The sequence below is a fragment of the Triticum aestivum genome, chromosome 2D (genome assembly GCF_018294505.1).
Source record: "Triticum aestivum cultivar Chinese Spring chromosome 2D, IWGSC CS RefSeq v2.1, whole genome shotgun sequence".
Classification (NCBI taxonomy): Eukaryota; Viridiplantae; Streptophyta; class Magnoliopsida; order Poales; family Poaceae; genus Triticum; species Triticum aestivum.
The window spans coordinates 2,445,960-2,466,551 of NC_057799.1; the positions used below are offsets into that span (position 1 = coordinate 2,445,960).

At 43.1% G+C, this 20,592-nt stretch overlaps 1 protein-coding gene across 3 annotated transcripts; it reads left to right on the plus strand.

The window, feature by feature from the left end:
- Positions 1 to 14,358: 14,358 nt before the first annotated feature.
- Positions 14,359 to 20,006, plus strand: LOC123050931 (MDIS1-interacting receptor like kinase 2). Of its 3 annotated transcripts, XR_006423868.1 has the most exons (8): positions 14,359 to 17,135; positions 17,287 to 17,679; positions 17,794 to 17,917; positions 18,003 to 18,175; positions 18,584 to 19,110; positions 19,196 to 19,299; positions 19,392 to 19,637; positions 19,751 to 20,006. XR_006423868.1 is itself a non-coding variant. In XM_044473647.1 (3 exons), the coding sequence occupies exons 1-2, from the start codon at positions 14,621 to 14,623 to the stop codon at positions 17,637 to 17,639; spliced, it is 2,868 nt and encodes a 955-aa protein (XP_044329582.1). In that variant the 5' UTR covers positions 14,359 to 14,620; the 3' UTR covers positions 17,640 to 17,679; positions 17,794 to 17,939. The 3 variants fall into 3 exon arrangements, 1 of the variants encoding a protein (XP_044329582.1); XR_006423867.1 differs by having other exon boundaries at positions 18,003 to 19,110; XM_044473647.1 differs by lacking the exons at positions 18,003 to 18,175; positions 18,584 to 19,110; positions 19,196 to 19,299; positions 19,392 to 19,637; positions 19,751 to 20,006 and having other exon boundaries at positions 17,794 to 17,939.
- The last annotated feature ends 586 nt before the right edge of the window (positions 20,007 to 20,592 follow it).

A 20,592-nucleotide genomic window follows, 5' to 3' on the forward strand; every position in this document is an offset into this window, starting at 1 on the left:
GGAGACTAAAATGATGAATTGTATTCAGAGACTAATCTTCTATTGTATTCGATGAATCTGTTGTTGATGTGTGCTGTCTATATTTTGTCCAATTATACATTTTGTAACCTGTGCAAAAAACAGAAAATTAAAAAATTAAAAAAACCTAATATTCATACTAATGGCGCATCACATCATAGTGCGCCATTAGTATGCCAGAGGATACTAATGGCGCATCACTAAACAGTGCGCCATTAGTATGCCGAAGTTACTAATGGCGCATCCAGTTGTTGTGCGCCATTAGTATGCCAAGGCACCTGGGTATAGATGGCCCCCTGGGAGGCATACTAATGTCGCACTGTTGTATATACTAATGGCACATCTGGGGTGCGCCATTAGTATACCAGATACTAATGGCGCACCAGTGGTGCGCCATTAGTAAAATATACTAATGGTGTGCTACTAATGGCGCACCACTAATGCGCCATTAATAGCCAAATTAGGTGCGCCATTAGTAGGCCTTTTCCTAGTAGTGACTTGTCAGGTTGCACAGGAGTTCATACTTTTGTTGAAGCTTCTGTGCAGCTGCATCTTTCTTTGCCATTTCTGCATTCATACCAGCCACCAATTCAGCTCTGCATTGGTGCTGATATGTGACAGCAGACTGCAGATAACTGAAATCCACAACCCTATCCTGCTGAAAGTCCACAAGTTGATGCACATCTTTCACTAACTTGTCATAGTCTGCATCCAGCTTGTTCTTTTCTTCTGTCAACTGATGAATAGTTAGAGCACTTCGAAGATTATCATTCACCCTAGCAGACTTGCTCTCTTCAACCATTGATCAAAGCTTCAGCAATGCATTCTCCATTGTTGGGGGCCACTGCTCATCAACCCACTGAACAAACCCACAATTTTGACCTTCCTGGAAAAATTAGAAGGGCAAAATTTAGTACAATACAACTACTAAGAGTAGTAAGCAACAGTTAGTTCATGGCAGTACCTAATGTTGGCACTGACATTAACTGGATTTGCACAGCCATTTTCTAAGCAACAGGACCACATTGTAAAATAAATTAATGTAATCCTACAATGGATGATCAACTCATATATTTACCAGGCACCAGAGTAACACTCCATTCAACTTAGAAGTTGCTAAGCAGCCATGTGCTAAGCAACAGCAGTTGCTAAGAATTGACCATTAATATAATGAAATCCTAACAGTAATAAGCAACACAATGTGAACTACTTTGCCCACCTAAATACACTACACTAGCCTGCAGCAACAAACTAGCTAATGAGACTACCTACTGTCAGCAGTAAGCAATTGTTACTAACTGGCTCCACTGAACTTAATATTGAGCAACACTGCATTTGGAAAGAAGTGTAAATAAATAGCATGTGCACACAACAGGAGCATATATTTTAGCAGAAATGCATTCCACTGAACTTAATAATGATCATTCCTAACAAATTTAGCGTGCACATAACTGAATCACAGGTGGCAAACAAGACTCTGCCACTTTCAATGAACACATCCAGTGCTTAATCACCAAGGCAAGAAAATTACCGGCTCTGCACATGCTAAGAACCTTCTCCCAGTCATTGTTCCTTCGAACGCAACAAGCCTCTCTGATGGCTTCCCATGCTTCTCGCACAACACTATCAGATCTAGCTCAAGACCCTTGTAATCCGGGTCCTCAAGAGAGAAAGGCACCTGCCCAAGCAAAATCCAAGTTACCATCATGTGCAGAGGACGAGGAAAAATCTAATCAAACGAAATCCTAACAACAAAGACCACCTACACACAAAAATCCCCAAATTTCCTAAACCTAACCCTAATCCTAGCTCCAATGGAGTAACTTACCTGGTTCAGCCCATCGGTGGAGGTTTCGGAGGGCATGTACGGGAGGCTTGAGTTGTCGTCGCTGCTCTCGTCCTCCAGAACCATGGCTGCGGCGGCGTGCTGTGGCGGCCGGCGGTGGCGGGCGCAGGCGACGGCGAGGCAGAGAGCAGGAAGAAAGAAAGAAGAAGGCGAGCGGGGTCGGGGTCGGGGTCTGGCTCGGTCGCACATAAACGGTCCGAGCCGGCCTCGTCCGAGTCAGCGCGCAGCCAGCGCAGGCGACGCGCGCACTGGCCAGCGTGGCGCCTGACGGGCGGGCCCAATCGGTCAGCTTTAGTGTCAATACGTACAAAACGAGCTTTTAGTCTTTTTTGCAACGGCTAGCCCCAATCTTGGTACTGACACGTAAAAATTACCAATCTTGGTACCAATCTGCTTCCAATGCCCCAATTGTGGTACTTCTGTGCAATTTACTCTCGTGGGCCACATCAAGGGAGTATGGCATTTGTTTCCTGGCATGTGGACGACTGTGCAGACGGTACTCTCCGTTCTTCTTTACTATCCTACAGTGCATGCTTATAGAGAATGCGAAAGATGCCGCCAATAATTAAGGCTTGTAGTATTTGTTACATATGTTCCTTATTACTGAATCTCATTTAGGAGAGTGTGTTGGTTTAATTAGTGCTTGCTTTGGCTCTTTGGGTTAGCTATGTGTTGCTTTAATTAAGGCTTGTATTTGTTACATATGTTCCTTATTACTGAGTGTATGTTTTTAGTTTCTATTTCTTTTGTACGCCCCTGTGTTGTAACCTCGTTCCAATGAATCAAATGCGCTTCAGTTACATCTTATTGTCCTTGGCCAAACTGAAAAATCAAATGCGCTTCGCTTACATCTTGTTGTCGTGGAATACGTACCCGTGGCCTTGGCCAAACTGAAAAATGTGATGCGGTGCGCGATGCTATCTCAATTTCACGCTCTCACATTGTCTGACTACAAGAATCGAAAGTTGACTCCGTAAGCCCCAGAAAATGCAAGAGGAACCCTTCAAAAAAAACTTTGCAAAGTGGTAACACACATGCACATGGGTGATACACAATTTATGGTTAGCATCTTGGAAACAAGGGTGGAGTGGTTCAAGTGTTAGAAATTGAAAGGAGGAGATTTCTTGGACCGGACCCTGTCGGCCTAGGTGGTTCCGACTATGGCTAAGTCCGGTCCGGAGGTTAACCCTAGGCCAAGGGCCCTGGCCTCTGCTCCGGACCCAGCGCAGGACTGTGTTCACTGGGTCCGGGTGGAGTAGGCAGAGCGCAGCACAACTGCAGGGTGGCTTCGGACCCAGGCTGATATTTCCAAGAGATTTGCCGTATTTTCTTTCCATTTAATATGAGTCATTCAAATTTGAACTACAAGTACATAAATTAGTGGAGAAAATTGGTTAGAAAAATATGGCCTATGATCTTCTCCACATGTGGATGCCTTATGCAGGAAAATTCAGCAGGGCGATATGCAAAATAATTGTGTGGAAATTTTTTACAGTGCAATATTTCCAGGCACATCGCACACGGTTGAAGAACAGTGCGGATGATGACATGTGGGCCGACTTCATACGTTAAGTCCCGGAAACCCTCCTCACATTGCAGCCGTCGCGAAGTGCCACCACCCGTCGCCTATTGTCAATGCCCGTCAAAGCCGTATCGAACGGCAAATTCATAAACATTTAAATATAACAACTCACAATTCATATCCACCAACACACAAGACATATCACTCATTTCATACTACTTGCACAACCATCATAATTAATTAGGCAGAATTCATACTCTAAAATATATCTAAACAAGAGGTCAACATATAAAAAGAAAAATTCTCACTTAATTAGATGCGGGCTGAGGGCGCTGTCGTCGATTGGCCCGGCGGTAGGAGGACACCGACAGGGAGGAGGGCCGAATGCAGCTGGCGGGAGGAGGACGGGGGTGGGTGCGGCGGGAGAAGGGGGCGACAAAGGTCGGCGGCACGACGCCGGTCGAGCACAGGAGCGGCCTCAGCGGTAGAAGGGGGCGACGAAGGTCGTCGGCACCGCGCCGGCCGGGCACGGGGGCGGCTGCAGCTGCGGCGGGAGAAGGGGCCGACGCCATGGGGCGAGAAATCGGCGGCGCTGGGTGAAGTGTAAATAGCAAATCTTAGCCCTTCACAAGTATTTTGCTATATTTAAGTGATTTACAGCAATTTTTTGCATTTAATGCAAGTAATTCAGATTTGAATTACAAGTACATAAATTAGAGCATAAAAATGGTTAAAAAATATCTCGTATGATCTTCTCCGCATGTGGTGCCTTGTTCGAGAAAAATAAGCAGGGTAATATGCAAAATAATTGTGTGGAACCACATAAAAAATGCACTTTTTCGTTGTCGAAATTTTTGAAAATGTAAAAGAAGTCAAAAAAAGTTGAAACTAGGCATGGTGCCATGAATTGACTTCACAATGCAATGGTAAAAATCTGAGATGGCTCGGAGATTATTGCCATGTAGAGTCTTCACAAATCGAGCCATCTCCGATGAAGTTTCGTCGTTTCGTGAGGGAACCACTTAAATTTTGAGAGATAGTGGAGGTATCTCCTTTGTTTGAACATGATTTTTTTTGTATGCTCAACATACGCTATGAAATCATAATTGTGCAAGTTTGGCATTTTTCGTGGTTCATTTGCTATATTTAAGTGATTTACAGCTTTTTTTGCATTTAATTCAAGTAAGTCAGATTTGAACTACAAGTACAGAAATTAGTGGATAAAAATGGTTAGAAAATTCTCTATTATGATCTTCTCCACATGTGGATGCCTTGTTCAAGATAAATGAGCAGGGCAATATGCCAAATAATTGTGTGCAACCACATCCAAAAAGGACTTTTTTGTTGTCGAAAAATTTGAAAATGCAAATGAAGTCAAAAAAAAGTTGAAACTTGGCATGGTGCCATGGATTGACTTCATAATGCAGAGATAAAAATCTTAGATGGGTTGGAGATTGTTGCCATGTAGAGTCTTCACAAATCGAGCCATCTCCGATGAAGATTCGTGGTTTCGAGAGGGAACCACTTAAATTTTGAGAGATGGTTGAGGTATCTTCTTTGTTTGAATGTGATTTTTTTGTATGCTCAACATACGCTATGAAATCAGTGGGTGAAATGATCGTGGATTAGATTCATGATGAGTTATTTATTATTATGATGATGCATGATGCTAAGTTGTTATATGAGCATGATGATTTACTATATATATCAGTGGTGAAATGAACGTGGATTAGATTCAAGTGAAGGTAACATGTGGTGCACAGCGAAAGTACTACTAATCCAAATTTGATATAATCCACGTTTATTTCACCCACTGATATATATAATAACTAATCATGGTCATAAAATCATATGATGAAAGTACTGTATATAAAACCTATACAAATACAGCGACAATAAGTTGCATTTTTAAACATACAGGAAAATTTAGCAGTAGTGCTTTTTATAAGAAACGCTACTGCTACTTACTATTATCAGTAGCGCTGGTTTCATTCGAGCACTACTGCTAATTAGGTATATCAACCAGCGCTACTACTACCAGTTAGTTGTAGCGCCTTAGTGGTAGCGCTTGTACCAGCACCACTGATAGCTATAAATTAAGCACCACTGCTAGGGTTATCCCTATTAGTGTTCTCATGGATGTACATATTTGCTTCCGCGACAAGCACACCTGTGCTTCTTAGAAAGGAAAAAATACGTGCTTCCAGTAGAACCATAGATTTACTTCTCGTGGAGGGCAAATATTTGCTTTCACGAACTGTGCTTCTCAAAAAAGAAAAAAATTATGTACTTCCACGCGAACCACATATTTGCTTCTTGTGGAGGCGAATATTTGCTTTCGCGAACTGTGCTCCTCAAAAAAGGAAAAAAAATGCTTCCACAAGAGTTGAGTTGCTTCTCATGGAGGCAAATATTTGCTTTTGTGAATTGTGCTTCTCAAAAAAGGAAACAAATTGTGCTTCCATGATAAACACAGATTTGCTTCTCGTGGAGGCATAGATTTGCTTTCGCGGAAAAAAAGCCTATGCTTCTCGGAAAGTAAAAAGGTGAAAAACCACACCCGTGCTTCCGGCTATTTTTTTCTGCAATGTTTTTTGTAGGTTTTCCTATATTTGTTTATTCTCGTGGTATTTTTTTAAAGTTTTTCAAAACCTATTTACATGGGATCTAGTTTAAAAGATCTTGAAGGGGGAAATTCAACAGTGAAAATGGTTCAGCATTTGGACGCACCGTTCAAGAGATAAAACATTTTAAATAAACGAATCTTTGTTAAAAAGGAAAACTCTCAGCTTGAGACAAGTGATGCACATGTAGTGCCCCATTTGTTAGTGCCTGAGAAGGTGTGGAGAGTGGTCTTTGCAACGGGTAATCTCCCCTCAAAATAAATGCAACGGGTAATCTTTAACTAGTGACACACCCATCATTTACAGAAAAGGAAAAAAATGGGGCGGGTTGGTGAAGCCCATGTACCGGCCCTTCAACATTACACACCGGAGTGGCCCACCATTGATCAATCCACCTTACCTTTCCCTACCTCGGCCTCGTGTAATCTGTGTGGAGTTCATGACTCTTGGCGACATGCACTTTTTGATTGCCCCATGTCTAGGAGCACCTGGGCTTTGTCTTCGGAAATGTCTTGGATCATCTTAGTTCAAACAGTTTGGACTGTGCAAGGAAGTGGATCTTTGAAGCGCAAAAAGTACTATCTGGAGAGGAGTTTATCAGATTGGTGGTTTCACTTTGGGCCATATGGGAGCCCACCGGAAAGCTATCTATGAAGATATTCATAAGAGCCCTTATGCAATTCATAGCTTCATCAACTCCTATCTGGATGAAATAAAATCTAGGGTGCCAGTCAGAGGGAGTAGAAGCAGCACAAGTGTGCGTCCAACTGGTTGGATTGCACCGCCGGAAAACTTCTCAAAGCTCAACGTAGATACTACAGTACATCATCAAGGGCATGTTGGAGCTGTGGGGGCTATCTGTCGAGACCGAAGAGGGGTATTCCTTGGAGCATCTGCTATGGTTTATAACAATGGAGATCCGGCTACTTTGGAGGCGGTGGCCATTCGTTTCCTTGGAGCTGTGGGGGCTATCTGTCGTTGGCTATGATCTTATTCTTTTTTTTAAAACATTGAGGTGCAAGCTTTTGCAATATCACCTTCGTTTGGAAATACATGACGTTCATGTGTTCGGAAAATACATGACGTGGTTTGAATTAAAACCACATTGATGCCTGTGAACCTGAACCTTAATGATATTTGAAGCATGTAATCTGTATTTTAAGTACATATCAAATTTAGAAGCAAATCACCTTTATTAAGTTTTCATTTTCTTTCCTCACTAAAGTAAACACCCGTCAGAACTGTATTTATTCGTCTCAAAAGAATGCTTTGTCCCCTAGCCAATGACATTGTCTTTTAGGAACTATTGATAATCAACACTATCTTACTGTGTTGTCCATGGCATCTCGGTATAACATTAACTGGAATTGCGTTTGTCAAGTTTGTCATTTTCTCTTGTCAGTCTAGTACGCACTGTCGGATAATGATTTTGCTCTGCAAGCAGTCATTTTTGAAGCACTACTTTGTTCTATCTTTATTCTGAGTTCTGTGATTACTCTTTTTATGTCCCCATCGCTGTTTAATAGAAGTAAGTCAATATCTTCTGACCAGTCGACAGTGAATCAGGATGTCAATTAATGCATGCCGGGAATTTACTTGGTGACCCCAATTACATGTGAAACTTTGCTAGCCAGTGATGGAACTGTAATTGCCTCTCTCTGATCGATGTTTTATCTACTTCAGTCAGACATGCATGTACTGTTGGTAGCTAATCTGAGTTATGATATTGCCTTGTTTTGTAGATCAATCTCCTAGGGAAGCAGCAGATTGAGTTACAAATAACAAGGTACTCCTATCTATATTTAACCCAACAGGCCAAGACTAAAGCTGCCAAGGAGGGTGATGAGCGTGTGGCGCATCACGGGGATGGAAAGATCACGAGTGCCAAGACACGTCGCCAGACATGGACACAAGTTTTGGTCTGTTGCAATTCTGCATGGGTTCCGCCCCGCTGCTGAACCTTGAAGAGTTACGCAGATACAGATGTGATATGCTCGCTGGGGCCATGCATGCTAAGCAAGAAGCAGGTCGACACATTGAATAGCACAAGCCTGTTGCCTTGCGACGTTGCTCAGAAATTGCTGCGATGAGTACGTGCATACATCCAGTCTGGCCAATCCTACTGTGCGCCGCTATATATACGACGGTTAATAGTTCGTCCATTCGGTATATGGCAAAGGTATTTTGACCCCGGCCTGCAGGACCGTGCACAAATACTTGCACATCTCCTTTGCAGATGTGACATGGAATCGAGAGGGTACCTGCCTGTTGGGGAAATAAATGCTCAGCTTCATTCTTCTTCTTCTCGGCAGAGGAATGCTGCTCACCCGATTTGCTTCAAGACCTGGCCTTCATTTGTGTGTTCCAGAAATGCTACTTCATGCGCCTGCTTACTGGAGCACGCGCCATTGATCAGGAACAACCAGACTGCATTATCTTCTGAAAAAATCGACACATGTTAACTGAAGAAACCCATACCTATCGGTTGGCGTCACACCTGGCTGGCTCATCTTCGGCCGCAGGATCTTCATCTAACGCCAACTTACCGCTTCACCCCAAGTTATGACCGTGCATCAAGCGGCTCTGATGAGTGATGGCTGGAAATGTCGCTATTTGAATTACTACCTTTTACTATCCCCTTGTTCACATGCTTTTACTTTGGCGTTAATTAAAGTTACCTTTGGATGCATACGGCCATCTTTAGTTATTATTCAACACAGGTCTAACAGGAACATATATCAAGCCACTCAAAGCCACCACTCACACCTACAAAACTTGATAATGTGGAGTGCTCTCACTCCCCATATCCAAAACCGGTGCCGTCGCCGGTCCATTCACATAACGTATCGGAACCCACAACCGATGCAACAAATCTAAAGTGTACACCACATGCACATGTTTTAGACGCCGCCATCATCATCAAACCGCTGACCCATCTTCAGGAGAGAGATCTACATCATCCTTGCCAGTCCGTCCACCTGTCAACGGCGCCACCGCCCGTGCTCGTCCGTCCAAATGCGAAAATTCCGGAAGATCTATCGTGCGTAGCACCTGCCGACCATGCATGACACAACGTAGCACCTGTCCGCCAGGCATGACTTGACATCTCCACCGAAAGCTCCGTGCAAGACGAAGGCGCTCGACCTCCTGCCTCTGTCTTCCAGCTCTGCTCCACACACGATGCTCCCAAGAGAGAAAAGGACACCGCAGTACCGCCATCGTCCGATCTGGAAGACCAGATCCCAGGGTTTCCCCCGGAGCAACACGAGTGGGTTGATAGTAGTTACACGACAATGCCTTCATCAAGGTAACGACGCAGAACGCCGCCATCGCCTGCCATTGGCTCGGTTTTCACCGGCAACTATGTCTTCTCGACTCGCAGCCGGAACTAGATGGCGGATCCCGAGATCTGACCATCCAGCCTCATGCCGACCACCTCCGATGGAGGAGATAGCCACCACCGCCAGCGGCACCGGCCAGATCAGATCTGACCGGAGGCGCCGCCGACCAGTCAACCATGGCCACATCCCCTCCTGATACGCCCTCCCCACAAAGCCGCTGGAGCAGCGCCGAACCGTCAGGAAAGACGAAGACTGAAGGGCGATCTCACGCCGCCGGTCCTTCCAGACCGCGGGGTTGCAACCTAGATCCGCGCCGTCCCCATCACCGGCGGCGCCCGGGCTTAGCCGACGCACGGGACGATGAGGTGGAGGAGAGGGGGAGGGGGCGGCGATCGAGGCGCTGGGGTTGGCCCCCTGATCGCCCTGGAGGGAGCGATCGAGGGAGCCCTGGAGCGATATGAGGGGAAGGGAGGGAGGCCGTGAACGGAGGGTACCTGCCTGCTGGTGAAATTTAGAAGAGAAGGAAAACTCGTATCTAGCCGTTTTTAAACAAACCGCTTATCTACTTAGAATCATGAATAGTTTTTAAATTCATGAACTTTTTCCAATTTTGTCAAAAAAAATCAGATCTCCGAACATTTTTAAATTTTGTGAGAAAAAACCAAATTCATGATCATTTTTTTAAATTCGTGAACAATCTATCAATTTCGTGAACATTTATGAAATTCTGGAATATCATTCAAATTCATTGTTTCTTTCAAATTTTGAACATCTTTAAAAATCCACAGACCTCTTTAAATTTATTAAAATATTCAAATCCCCAAACATTTTATTTAAATTCGTAAAGTTTTTCTAAAATAATATTTTTCAAAGTTAACGGTCGACCGGTCAACTATTGACCGAGCGAACGAAGCGTGGAGCTGTGACCAGTAAAGCGTTGCATATGCATTCTCCTCTGCGTGTCCAGAAAATGTACGACACTACGAGGCTCCTGAGAGAGCCCGTGATTTCCTTTTTATCCGATTTTCCCCTTCAATTTTTATTTCCGATAATGTAGTTTTAGTAAAAAGATATTCACTATTTCTAAAAGTTCAACCTTTTGAAAATTAATCATGAATTTGGAATTGTATGCAAATTACAAAAATGTTCATGAATTCCAAAAAAGTTTGTGATTCAAAATATGATTGTGGTGAACTAAAAAAAACGTTTGCCAAATCAAGAAAATGCTTGTTAATTAAAAAAACTTTGATGTATTCAAAAACTGTTCGTCGATTCAAAATATGTTGATCCCCAAGTAAAAAAACTGTTCATGTATTTGAAATATGATTGGGGCGAACTCAAAAAATGTTCATGCATTCAAAAAAACTGTGAATTCGAGAAATGTTTATGAATCGTAAAATAATTTGGAGATTCAAAAATATTTGTAAATTCAAAATAATTGTGAATAAAAAATGATTGCTACAAATTCAAAACATATTTGTGGCAAATTAAAAAAATCACGAATTGAAAATATTTTTGTGGATAATTAAGACAATCATGAATACAAAATATGTTTGCGGGAAATTTGAAAAGTATTGGGGAATTCCAAATATGTTTGGGCTAATTCAAAAAATATTGACAAATTCAATATAAATTTGTGGCGAATTCACAAAAATGGTCCACTAATTTAAAATATTATCGGGGTGAATTCAAATCTGTTCACAAATTCAAAACAATCTCGAATGCAAGAAATGTTAGTGTATTCATAAAATGTTCATGAAATAAAAAATCTTTGGGAACTCGAAAAATGTTTGTGAAGAATTTCAGAAAAAAAGTTGATAAACTTCAAAAATAATCATGAATTTAAAAGCGTGTACATTTCTAAAGTTTATAATGAATTTAGAAAAAAAAATAAAATAAAATAAAATAAAGCAAAATGAAAAGAAGAAGAACTAAAGAAAACTAGAGATTAACCGATCAAGGAAGCAGAAAACCGATTGAGAAAACTCGAAAGAAAAAAAAAACAGAAAAAGCCATCTAGAAGCATCCCAAAACCAGTGGTGGAAGCTTCCTAAGAAACAATCAGTCGCTCGGAAGTGCTTCACCCTCCAACGCTTCGGCAGAAATAATCATTTTCATTGTTGGATTTCCCGCGTTGAGATTTTCAAAACTAGATATTATGTTAATAGGTTTCGACAAACTTTTTTTTCATGAAAAAACCGAAAGAAAAAAATGATCCAGAAGCACAGTTTTTCCCACCTTTTTACCGTTTTCGAAGGCACAATTGTGTGTCTCACAGAAGAAAATCCGTGCCTCCACAAGAAGCAAATTTGTGCCCCTCGCGCAAGCAAAAAATTGCGTTTTTCCCTTTCCGTGCCTCTCGTGAAAGCAAACTTGTGCCTCCACTTGAAGCAAATCTATGCCTCTCACAAAAGCAAAAACAACATGTTTGTGCCCCCTGATTATGAATGCTTTTAGAAAGTTGCCATGGCAAATTATGAACTTTCAACCTTTTTGTCATACAACCATGGAAATTTTACTACACCGCCATGGCAGATTCTTCACTTTTTTGCCGTGGCAGAAATGTACCTTTTCATTTTGTAATGGAAAATTTACATTAGTTACCACGACAATTTTACCTTTGTTGACATGGCAATTTTATCTGCACCGCCACGGAAATTCTTCACTTTTTTGTCACGAGAAATTTACCTTCCGTTACCATGGCAAAATTAACTTTTTGCCATGGCCAATTCTCTGTTCATAAATTGTTCTTTTATTTACACACACGGCAAATTTCTCAAACAAACATGGAAACTTTAATTAACATACCATTGCAAATTTTAATATGAAACTGTTATGGCAATTCGTTGTTCATAACTTATTCTTTTCTTACACACACGACAAATTTCTCTTACAAACATGGAAATTTTAATTAAAATACCATGGCAAATTTTATTATGAATCTGTCATGGCAATTCGTTGTTCATAACTTGTTCTTTTCTTACACACACAGAAATTTCTCAGTCGCACATGGATTTTTTAATTAAAATAGCATGGCAAATTTTATATGAATCTGCCATGGCAATTATTTGTTCAAAATTTGTTATTTTTTGACACGCACAGCAAATTTCTCAACCAAACATCAAACTTTTAATTAAAATAGGTTGGCATTTTTTATTATGAATCTGCCATGGCAATTCTTTGTTCATAATTTGATATTTTTTTACATGCACGACAAGTTTCTCATACAAACATGATAGTTCTTATTTTGTCTATGTACCATGCCATTTTTTTTGGAAAACAACATTCCTAATTGGTTTGCGATGGCAACTTCCTAAATTTGCCATCTTTTTCCAAAAAAATGACAAAACCCTTAAATTTGCCATGATGTGTGATTTATAAGAGCATAATGGCACTCATCTGCGTAAGCATCATGGTAATTTTTATACACAATTGCCATGTTCTTTGTAATAACATCATGACAACTTAGTGTCATGGTAATTCTTGCACACAACTTGTTCTCACTTAAGAATGGCAAATTTAGTTTATGGATCATGGGAAAATTGTTTTTTTTCTGGACTATAGCAAATTTAGTTTATGGATCATGCCAACATTAATTCTTTCCTCCTCAAGCAAGCAAATAGTCATGGCACCGGAGTGGCCCAACCCAACATTCCTTCCTCCTCTGCTCTCTTCTCTTCTCTGCTCCGCTCCCGACGACGGCGGGGACGGTGCGGAGACACCGGATGGCGGTCAAGGGCGAATGCGCGTCGCCTTCAAGTTGGGGCTGCTGTGCTCCACGGCCGGCATGGCCTCTCCTCCGTCGCTGGAACTGGAAGCAAGCGTCGCAGGCTCAGGTCAGCTTCCACCCACCCCGCCTGCCCGCCAGGTGCTTGCGTTTATGCCCACAGGATTCGTTCCGCCTAGCTTGAGTACTGTACTATAGACAATGGCCAGCCAACCACTCAGTTTGCGAGCCCTGTCATGTCACGCTCTTGGCTTTGCTTCAGTGGCTCCCGCTGGTTTGGGATGCAAACACCCCATGAATCACAGGCCTAGCTAGATTGTCAATCCAGACATCCAAGTCCAGTCGCTTTCGACTCGGGCCGGCAGCACCCACACTCCTCCTTGCTACGGATGCCAACCTATCGATCTAGTTCTAGTGTGAATACTTTGGGACCGAGCCGAGCTAATGTGCCACCTCTTAATTTCCTCTTGCTTGCTGCCATCAGCCCAGCAAGACATGACGCAGCAGAAAAGCTGCCCAATCAACCAATGCATCTATCTGTTCCGGTTCCAATTCGAATCCGGTGAGAGTAATCAACGCCGCCAACTACTCCCTCTACCCATGTAGTTGTAGACTCATTCTAGTAGACTCCCACGGGGGATTTGTCTCCCTGATTCTGTCCTTTAATGATGAGTGAAATGTATAATTACATTTGGATAACACAATTGCCCCGCATTCTCACAGTTGATTTTGTACACCAACTATAAAGTTTTTTTCCCCTCTAGGGAACAACTATCACCAGGGTGTGAATGCTATAGTGGTTTAGATCAAAATTATGTACGAATTAAGTATTGTACTCTATATGGTTTACATCATAGTTTTTTAGGAGCAGCATGGATTATGCTTATCCTAAAATCAATGTCCAATCTATATAATTTACGTGGATACAGTTTGTTTTCGGTACATTAGCGGTTCAGAGTTCAGAGTAATAGAATTTCCACGTGCATCAACCATATATCACTCACTAGTCTGGCACGGCAGTGTAAAATCAAACGGAGAGAGGCCTATCTGCCCGGGTGACTTTTCAGCACGGCACAGCAGTGTAAAATCAAACGGAGAGAGACCTATCTGCCCGGGTGACTTTTCAGCACGACTTGTCCGCCTCGATCGGGGTTTACCAGTCCAAAAATCTACCCCCCCCCCCCCCCCCCGTTCAAAATAAATAAATATATTTTACGTGGACACAGTTTGTTTCGTTCTGTTTCGATCGGGTTTTGCTAGATATTGTTTTGGAAATCAAACTGTGGACATGACCAGTCCCGTATGATTACCATTCCACGCAGCATATGACGATCAACACACGGATGGAATCTCGTCATCGTCTTCCTCCGACGACGACTCCATGGGAATGCTAGTCCCTCTAGTCGTACGCGGAGCTGTCTCTCGCATCACCTCCGGGCCCCATGGTGAGAGGTACGCCAATATAGATGAACCTCTATAAGAAGAGACTTCCCATTAATTGAGCTCCACCGGCACAAAACAATATAACCTACTTCAGTTGCCATGCGACTAGCCATGGAGACCTCACCTCACCTAAAGCTTGTCTCGCTCGTTCTCCTGCTAGCCTTGTTTTCTCATGCCATCGCAGCACCACCCCCATCCCTCCTGGAAGAACAGGCCGGAGCCCTTCTCACCTGGAAAGCCACCATACACAGCCCCCCAGCCCAGCTGCAGTCCTGGGGAAGCAACACCACATGGCCATGCACCTGGTATGGCATCAAGTGCGGCGAGAACCAAGCAGGGCACCAGGAGGTCATGATCACCGAGATATCTCTGCGGGGTTTGCGGCTGAGAGCGGCGTTGGAATCCCTCAACTTCACGGCGTTGCATACTCTCACGAGTATCCGACTCCCGTACAATCAGATAAGGGGCCCCTTTCCACCCACTTTAGCATCATCTTTGCCAAACCTGCGACACCTAATGCTTCCAGGAAATAAAATCTTTGGTGAAATACCAAGGCAAATTAAACACCTAGAGAGCCTAGTGGGGCTGAACTTGTCAAAGAACCACCTATCCGGTCCCATCCCTAGTGAACTAAGCTATCTAAAGAAGCTTGCCAAGTTAGATTTTTCCAACAACCACCTCACAGGCCCCATTCCAAAAAATCTATGGAATTGTACTCAACTCACTATCTTGTACCTATGGGATAACCAACTTTCCGGGAGCATCCCACAAGAACTAAGTTACCTAGTGAATCTAGAATTATTGGATCTTGGCACAAACAAACTCACAGGTTCCATCTCCAATACCTTTGGAAATTTGACCAAGCTCACTGCCTTATACCTTGATGGTAATTGGTTCTCTGGTCATGTTCCACGAGAAATTGGCACCTTAATGGATCTCGGATATCTACAATTTTATGATAACAATCTCTCTGGCCCCTTACCACCTGAATTGTGTGCTGGAGGTATGCTCAAGAGATTAATTGCATTTGACAACAATCTCAATGGACCTCTTCCATCAAGTTTGGTGAACTGTAGAAGCCTAGAAAGAGTCCGCCTTGAAAGGAATCAAATAGAAGGAGATATTTCTGAGATGGGGGTTTATCCAAATCTGGTCTACATGGATATGAGCTCAAATAATTTGTTTGGTCAGTTATCTTGTCACTGGGGGGAATGTCATAATCTTACGATGCTACGCATCTCAAACAACAACCTTACCGGGGAAATACCCGCAAGTATGGGGCAGCTATCTCAACTAGGGTGGCTTGATCTTTCATCAAACAAGCTTGAAGGAGAGCTTCCAAGTGCACTAGGCAATCTAAAAAAATTGTTCAACCTGAGCCTCGGGGACAATTTGCTCCATGGAAGCATTCCACTAGAAATTGGAGCACTATCCAATATAGAGTTGCTGGATTTGTCATCAAATAACCTAGATGGGTTGATACAAAATTCAATTGAGCATTGTTTGAAGCTTCGCCTTTTGAAGTTGAATCACAATAACTTCGGAGGAAACATCCCTCCTGAGCTAGGGTTATTACGTAGCTTACATGACCTATTGGATTTGAGTGATAATTCATTTACTGGGGCAATACCAAGCCAACTTAGTGATCTGATCATGCTAGATACTCTGAATCTTTCACACAATAAACTTAATGGCTCCATTCCGCCATCATTTCAGAGTATGGAAAGCTTGACATCCATTGATGTATCTTATAATGAACTGGAAGGGTTGGTCCCGGACAGTAAACTCTTCCAAGGAGCTCCAATGCAGCGATTCATGCATAATAAGATGCTATGTGGTGTGGTGAAAGGATTGCTCCCTTGTCATAGTGCAAATCAGAGCAGAGGGGAAAGGAAAGGATACAAAATACTTGTATTAGCCATTGTTCCTGCTCTGCTATCTCTTGTTCTTGCTGTGGTGACATTGATGTTCTGGCATGAAAGGAAGAAAACCAATGCAACTAACGACGATAAAGTAACAAAAGAAAAAGTCTTCTCTATCTGGGGTTTTGATGGGGCAAATGTGTTCATGCAAATCGTTGAAGCAACCAACAATTTTAGCGAGATGCATTGCTTAGCAACCGGTGGGTATGGATCTGTCTACAAAGCTAGACTTCCAACATGCGAAATATTTGCAGTGAAGAGGATACACGTGATAGAAGATGAGCATTGTGTGAATGAGACAATGTTCAATCGTGAAATTGAGGCATTGGTGCAGATCCGTCATCGAAACATCGTAAAACTATTTGGGTATTGCTCCTCTAACCAAGGCAGGTTCCTTATCTATGAATATATGGAGCGAGGAGACTTGGCGAAAACACTGAAGGATAATGAAAGGGCAATTGAATTGGATTGGAGAAGGCGGATACATATTGTGTTGGATGTGATTCATGCTTTGGCATACATGCATCATGATTGTTCGTCACCAATAGTCCATAGAGATATAACAAGCAACAACATTTTGATTGATTATGAATTTAGAGCTTGCATCTCTGACTTTGGTACGGCAAAAATTCTCAATCTTTATGGGTGGAATCTTACAAGGCTTGCTGGGACCAAAGGCTATCTCGCCCCAGGTAAAGAAAAATAAAACCTTAACTGCTAGTTTTGCAGTTTTGGCAATACATATGTACGTAGATGTAAAGTTTGATGTAATCTACTAATTATGATGAACTTTCGAACCGTTTAGTTGCAACAGATACACTAATTAATTTTTATTAATTGCAGAGCTAGCATATACAGAAAACGTGACGGAGAAATGTGATGTATACAGCTTCGGAGTGCTTGTTTTGGAGCTATTTATGGGATCTCATCCAGGCGATTTGCTCTCATCCCTCTCGTTGGCCACCACGAATAATGAGCTGTGCCTGCAGGATCTGCTGGACTCTAGGCTTATGCTCCCGGATGCTGAAACCGCCAGAGATATATACCGCGTGCTTACTGTCGCAGCCCGGTGCCTGGAGCCGAGTCCATCGCGCAGGCTAACCGCACGACGTGTCGGTGATGAGCTATTTACGATTAAAGCTCGTGAAGATCATGTCGATTATTTGCACGCCGGCATCACATTTCCTGCACTGTAGTGCCTAGCTATAGCTATGGATGGGGAACTCGTATGATGTGGTTTGTTCTCTGCTACCTACCTATTTGCTCAAAAAGTGTCATTTTCTCTTTAACATTGGAACTAGCAAACCTGTAGTAAACCGCTCTGATTTGACTTTAACATTGTATGGAAAGGCAATTCACTCCTGCAAAACAATGCTGCAATGATGGATCAGAACAAGCTCCGCCGACAGCTTTTGCGCCACCTGACCAGTCCTCATCCGCCCGCCCGGCAGGTGCTTGTGTTTTTTCCCATGAGGTTCGTTCCACTGCTATCTTGATATACCAATTATTCTTGTATTCATCATAACTGCTATTGTTTAATGATATTTATTGGCATATAGGATCTTCACAGCAAACCTGTAGTAAACCGCTTTGATTTGACTTTAACATTGTATGAAGAGGCAATTCACTCCCGTAAAACAACGCTGCAATGACGAATCAGAACAAGCTCCGCGGAGGGGTTTCGCGTCACCTGGCCAGTCCTCATCCGCCTGCACGCTAGGCCGCCCGCCAGGTGCTTGTGTTTTTTCCCATGAGATTCGTTGCACTGCGACCTAGCTAGCTCGACCAATTGCTCAATGTCACCAATATATGTTTCTGAACGTGCAGTAGTGCTCACTGTAGAAAAAGAAAACATGTAGTAGTAGTGCTGATAAAGTTGGGGGCGAGATATTTCTTCATTGCCGGTGTGCCTCTCTGGTGCTCATTCATGTTTATGTGTTTCTTGCTACGGTGTCAGTGTGTGTGCCACCATGTTCTCTTTGCTCTTTGATTCCCCCGAGTGTTGTTGCTCGATCACAGAAACAGAGCTTGATTAATTTCATCGATGCAAATGTTGGCTGGAGATTTATTTTCTTTCTTTGCATGCAGAGGGATTTGTAACTAAGTAGTACAAATAAATTATTATATGTTTTTGTATCAGGCTCAGAGTTTGCAGTCCACCTGATGATGAAATATGAGTTGCAGTGCACCGGGCCTGACAGGCTTGTATCTATATGTTGCTGACTCTCATCCTAGTGTGTGGCGGCGTTAGTGGCATCAGGAATGATTGTAGTATTGCCACGTCAGTTAACTTGTTGCAGAGCTATGCTTTGTACAAACATGCATTGGATGGGAGTGCTCTGCCCACCCAAGTGAAAGAAACCTGCCCCTTTGCGCCAAGTGAGTCCAGTTCAGAATGGCCATCATGAGCCGAGCTGTCAAGTTCAATGTTGATGCCGTGCGCTTTCAGAGCAGCGACGAGTGTAGGTGCCATGATGCGCGACCACCGTGGCCATGATACTATTAGCTACTGCAGCAGTTCAAATTCTTGCATTTTCACAACCAAGAGACATACAGAAGAAGATGCAAGGGGTCTTTAGCATACTCTGGTTGCTCAAGAATTGCTGCAGTAGCTAATAGTATCCCTGAAGGCACAGATCAAGCTTTGTTGCAGGAGATATTCTGAAGGTCTAAACATTCAGATCTGCTTTCATTTTAATCACATGTAGAGATGATGCTTATTGTCTAACTAGCAAGCAACTCCTCTGTGCAGGTCATAATGACAAACTAACAAGCAAGATTGTCATTTTCCTTATGCCCCAAAGGCCACAAGATGCAAATGATGACCTTTTATTATCGAAAACCGGCACTGCAAAGGTAACAAGGGGATTATGCATGTGTACCCTGAGTAGAGGGACGTTATGTATGATGTATAATCAGCTAATGGAATTTCTGGTTGAATTTTGCAGGTGTGTGCAACAGCAACTGCACAAGGTCTAGATGCCACTGAACAATTGAGAGCAGAAGGTAACAAGGGGATTATGCATGTTAACCGACGGACTTGAAAACGTTTCAGAATCGGCTACCAAGCTCGTTGGAGCCATGCTAAGGAAGAAGAAGCAAACGCATCGGCAAGTCTAGCAGAAGCTTAGCCTGCACTTAGAAATTGCTGTGATGAGTACATCCAGTGAGGCCTTATTCACCTTCATACCATGGTTAGTATTTTGTTCATTTGGTATTAGTATATGACAAGTTATTTTGACCGTGACAGCCAGAACCGTGCCAGGCAGTACTTAGACGTCTCATTTGCTGCTGCTTTGCCTGGCAGATAGATGTAACATGGAGTGGAGCCATGGAGGGTACCTGTCTGTTGGCAAAATAAATGGCAGCTTCTTCTTCTTAGCAAAGGGATGCTGCTCGTACGGCTTGCTTGAAGCCCTGGCCTTCATTTTGTTTTTTTGTTTTTTTAAGGAGGTTAAACCCCCGGCTTTGGGTCATCGATGCATGCATCCATCTTTATTAATTATTCCATAAAGGTCTGACAAGAACATACATCAATCCACCATAAGCCACCACTCATACGTACAAACTCAATAATGTGGAGTGCTCTAATTTCCCATATCTAAAACCAGTGTCGTCGCCAATCTATCCACATAACGTATCAGGACCAACAGTCGGTGCAACCTACCTAATGCGCACACCACATGCACACGTTTTAGAAGCCGCCATCATCATTGGACCATTGACCCATCTTCAGGAAAGATATCCGCATCATCCTTGCCAGTCCGGACATCCGTTGACGCCACCATGGCGCCCAACGGCTCCACTGCCCTGCGCCCATCCACCTAGATGCGAAGACTCTGGAAGATCTGTCGTGCGTAGCACCTGTCGGCCAGGTATGACTTGACAGCTCCACCGAAGCTCCGTGTAAGACGAAACCGCTCCAACTCCTGCCTCTGTCTTCCACAAACGATGCTCCCAAGAAAGAAACAGCATCGTAGTATCGCCATCATCCGATCTAGAAGACCAGACCCTAGGGTTTTCCCTGAAGCAGCACGAGTGGGTCGTCAACAGTTACATGACGATGTCTTCATCAAGGTAATGGCGCAAAACGCCGCCAATGGCCCGGTTTTCACCGGCAACTATGTCTCCTCGAACTCGAATCCGGGA

Bases quoted from the DNA above. Each gene is read 5' to 3' on its own strand.
- LOC123050931 (XM_044473647.1), top strand. From the start codon at position 14,621: ATGCGACTAGCCATGGAGACCTCACCTCACCTAAAGCTTGTCTCGCTC. The intron at 17,136-17,286 runs GTAAAGAAAAAT...TATTAATTGCAG, and splicing joins CAAAGGCTATCTCGCCCCAG to AGCTAGCATATACAGAAAAC.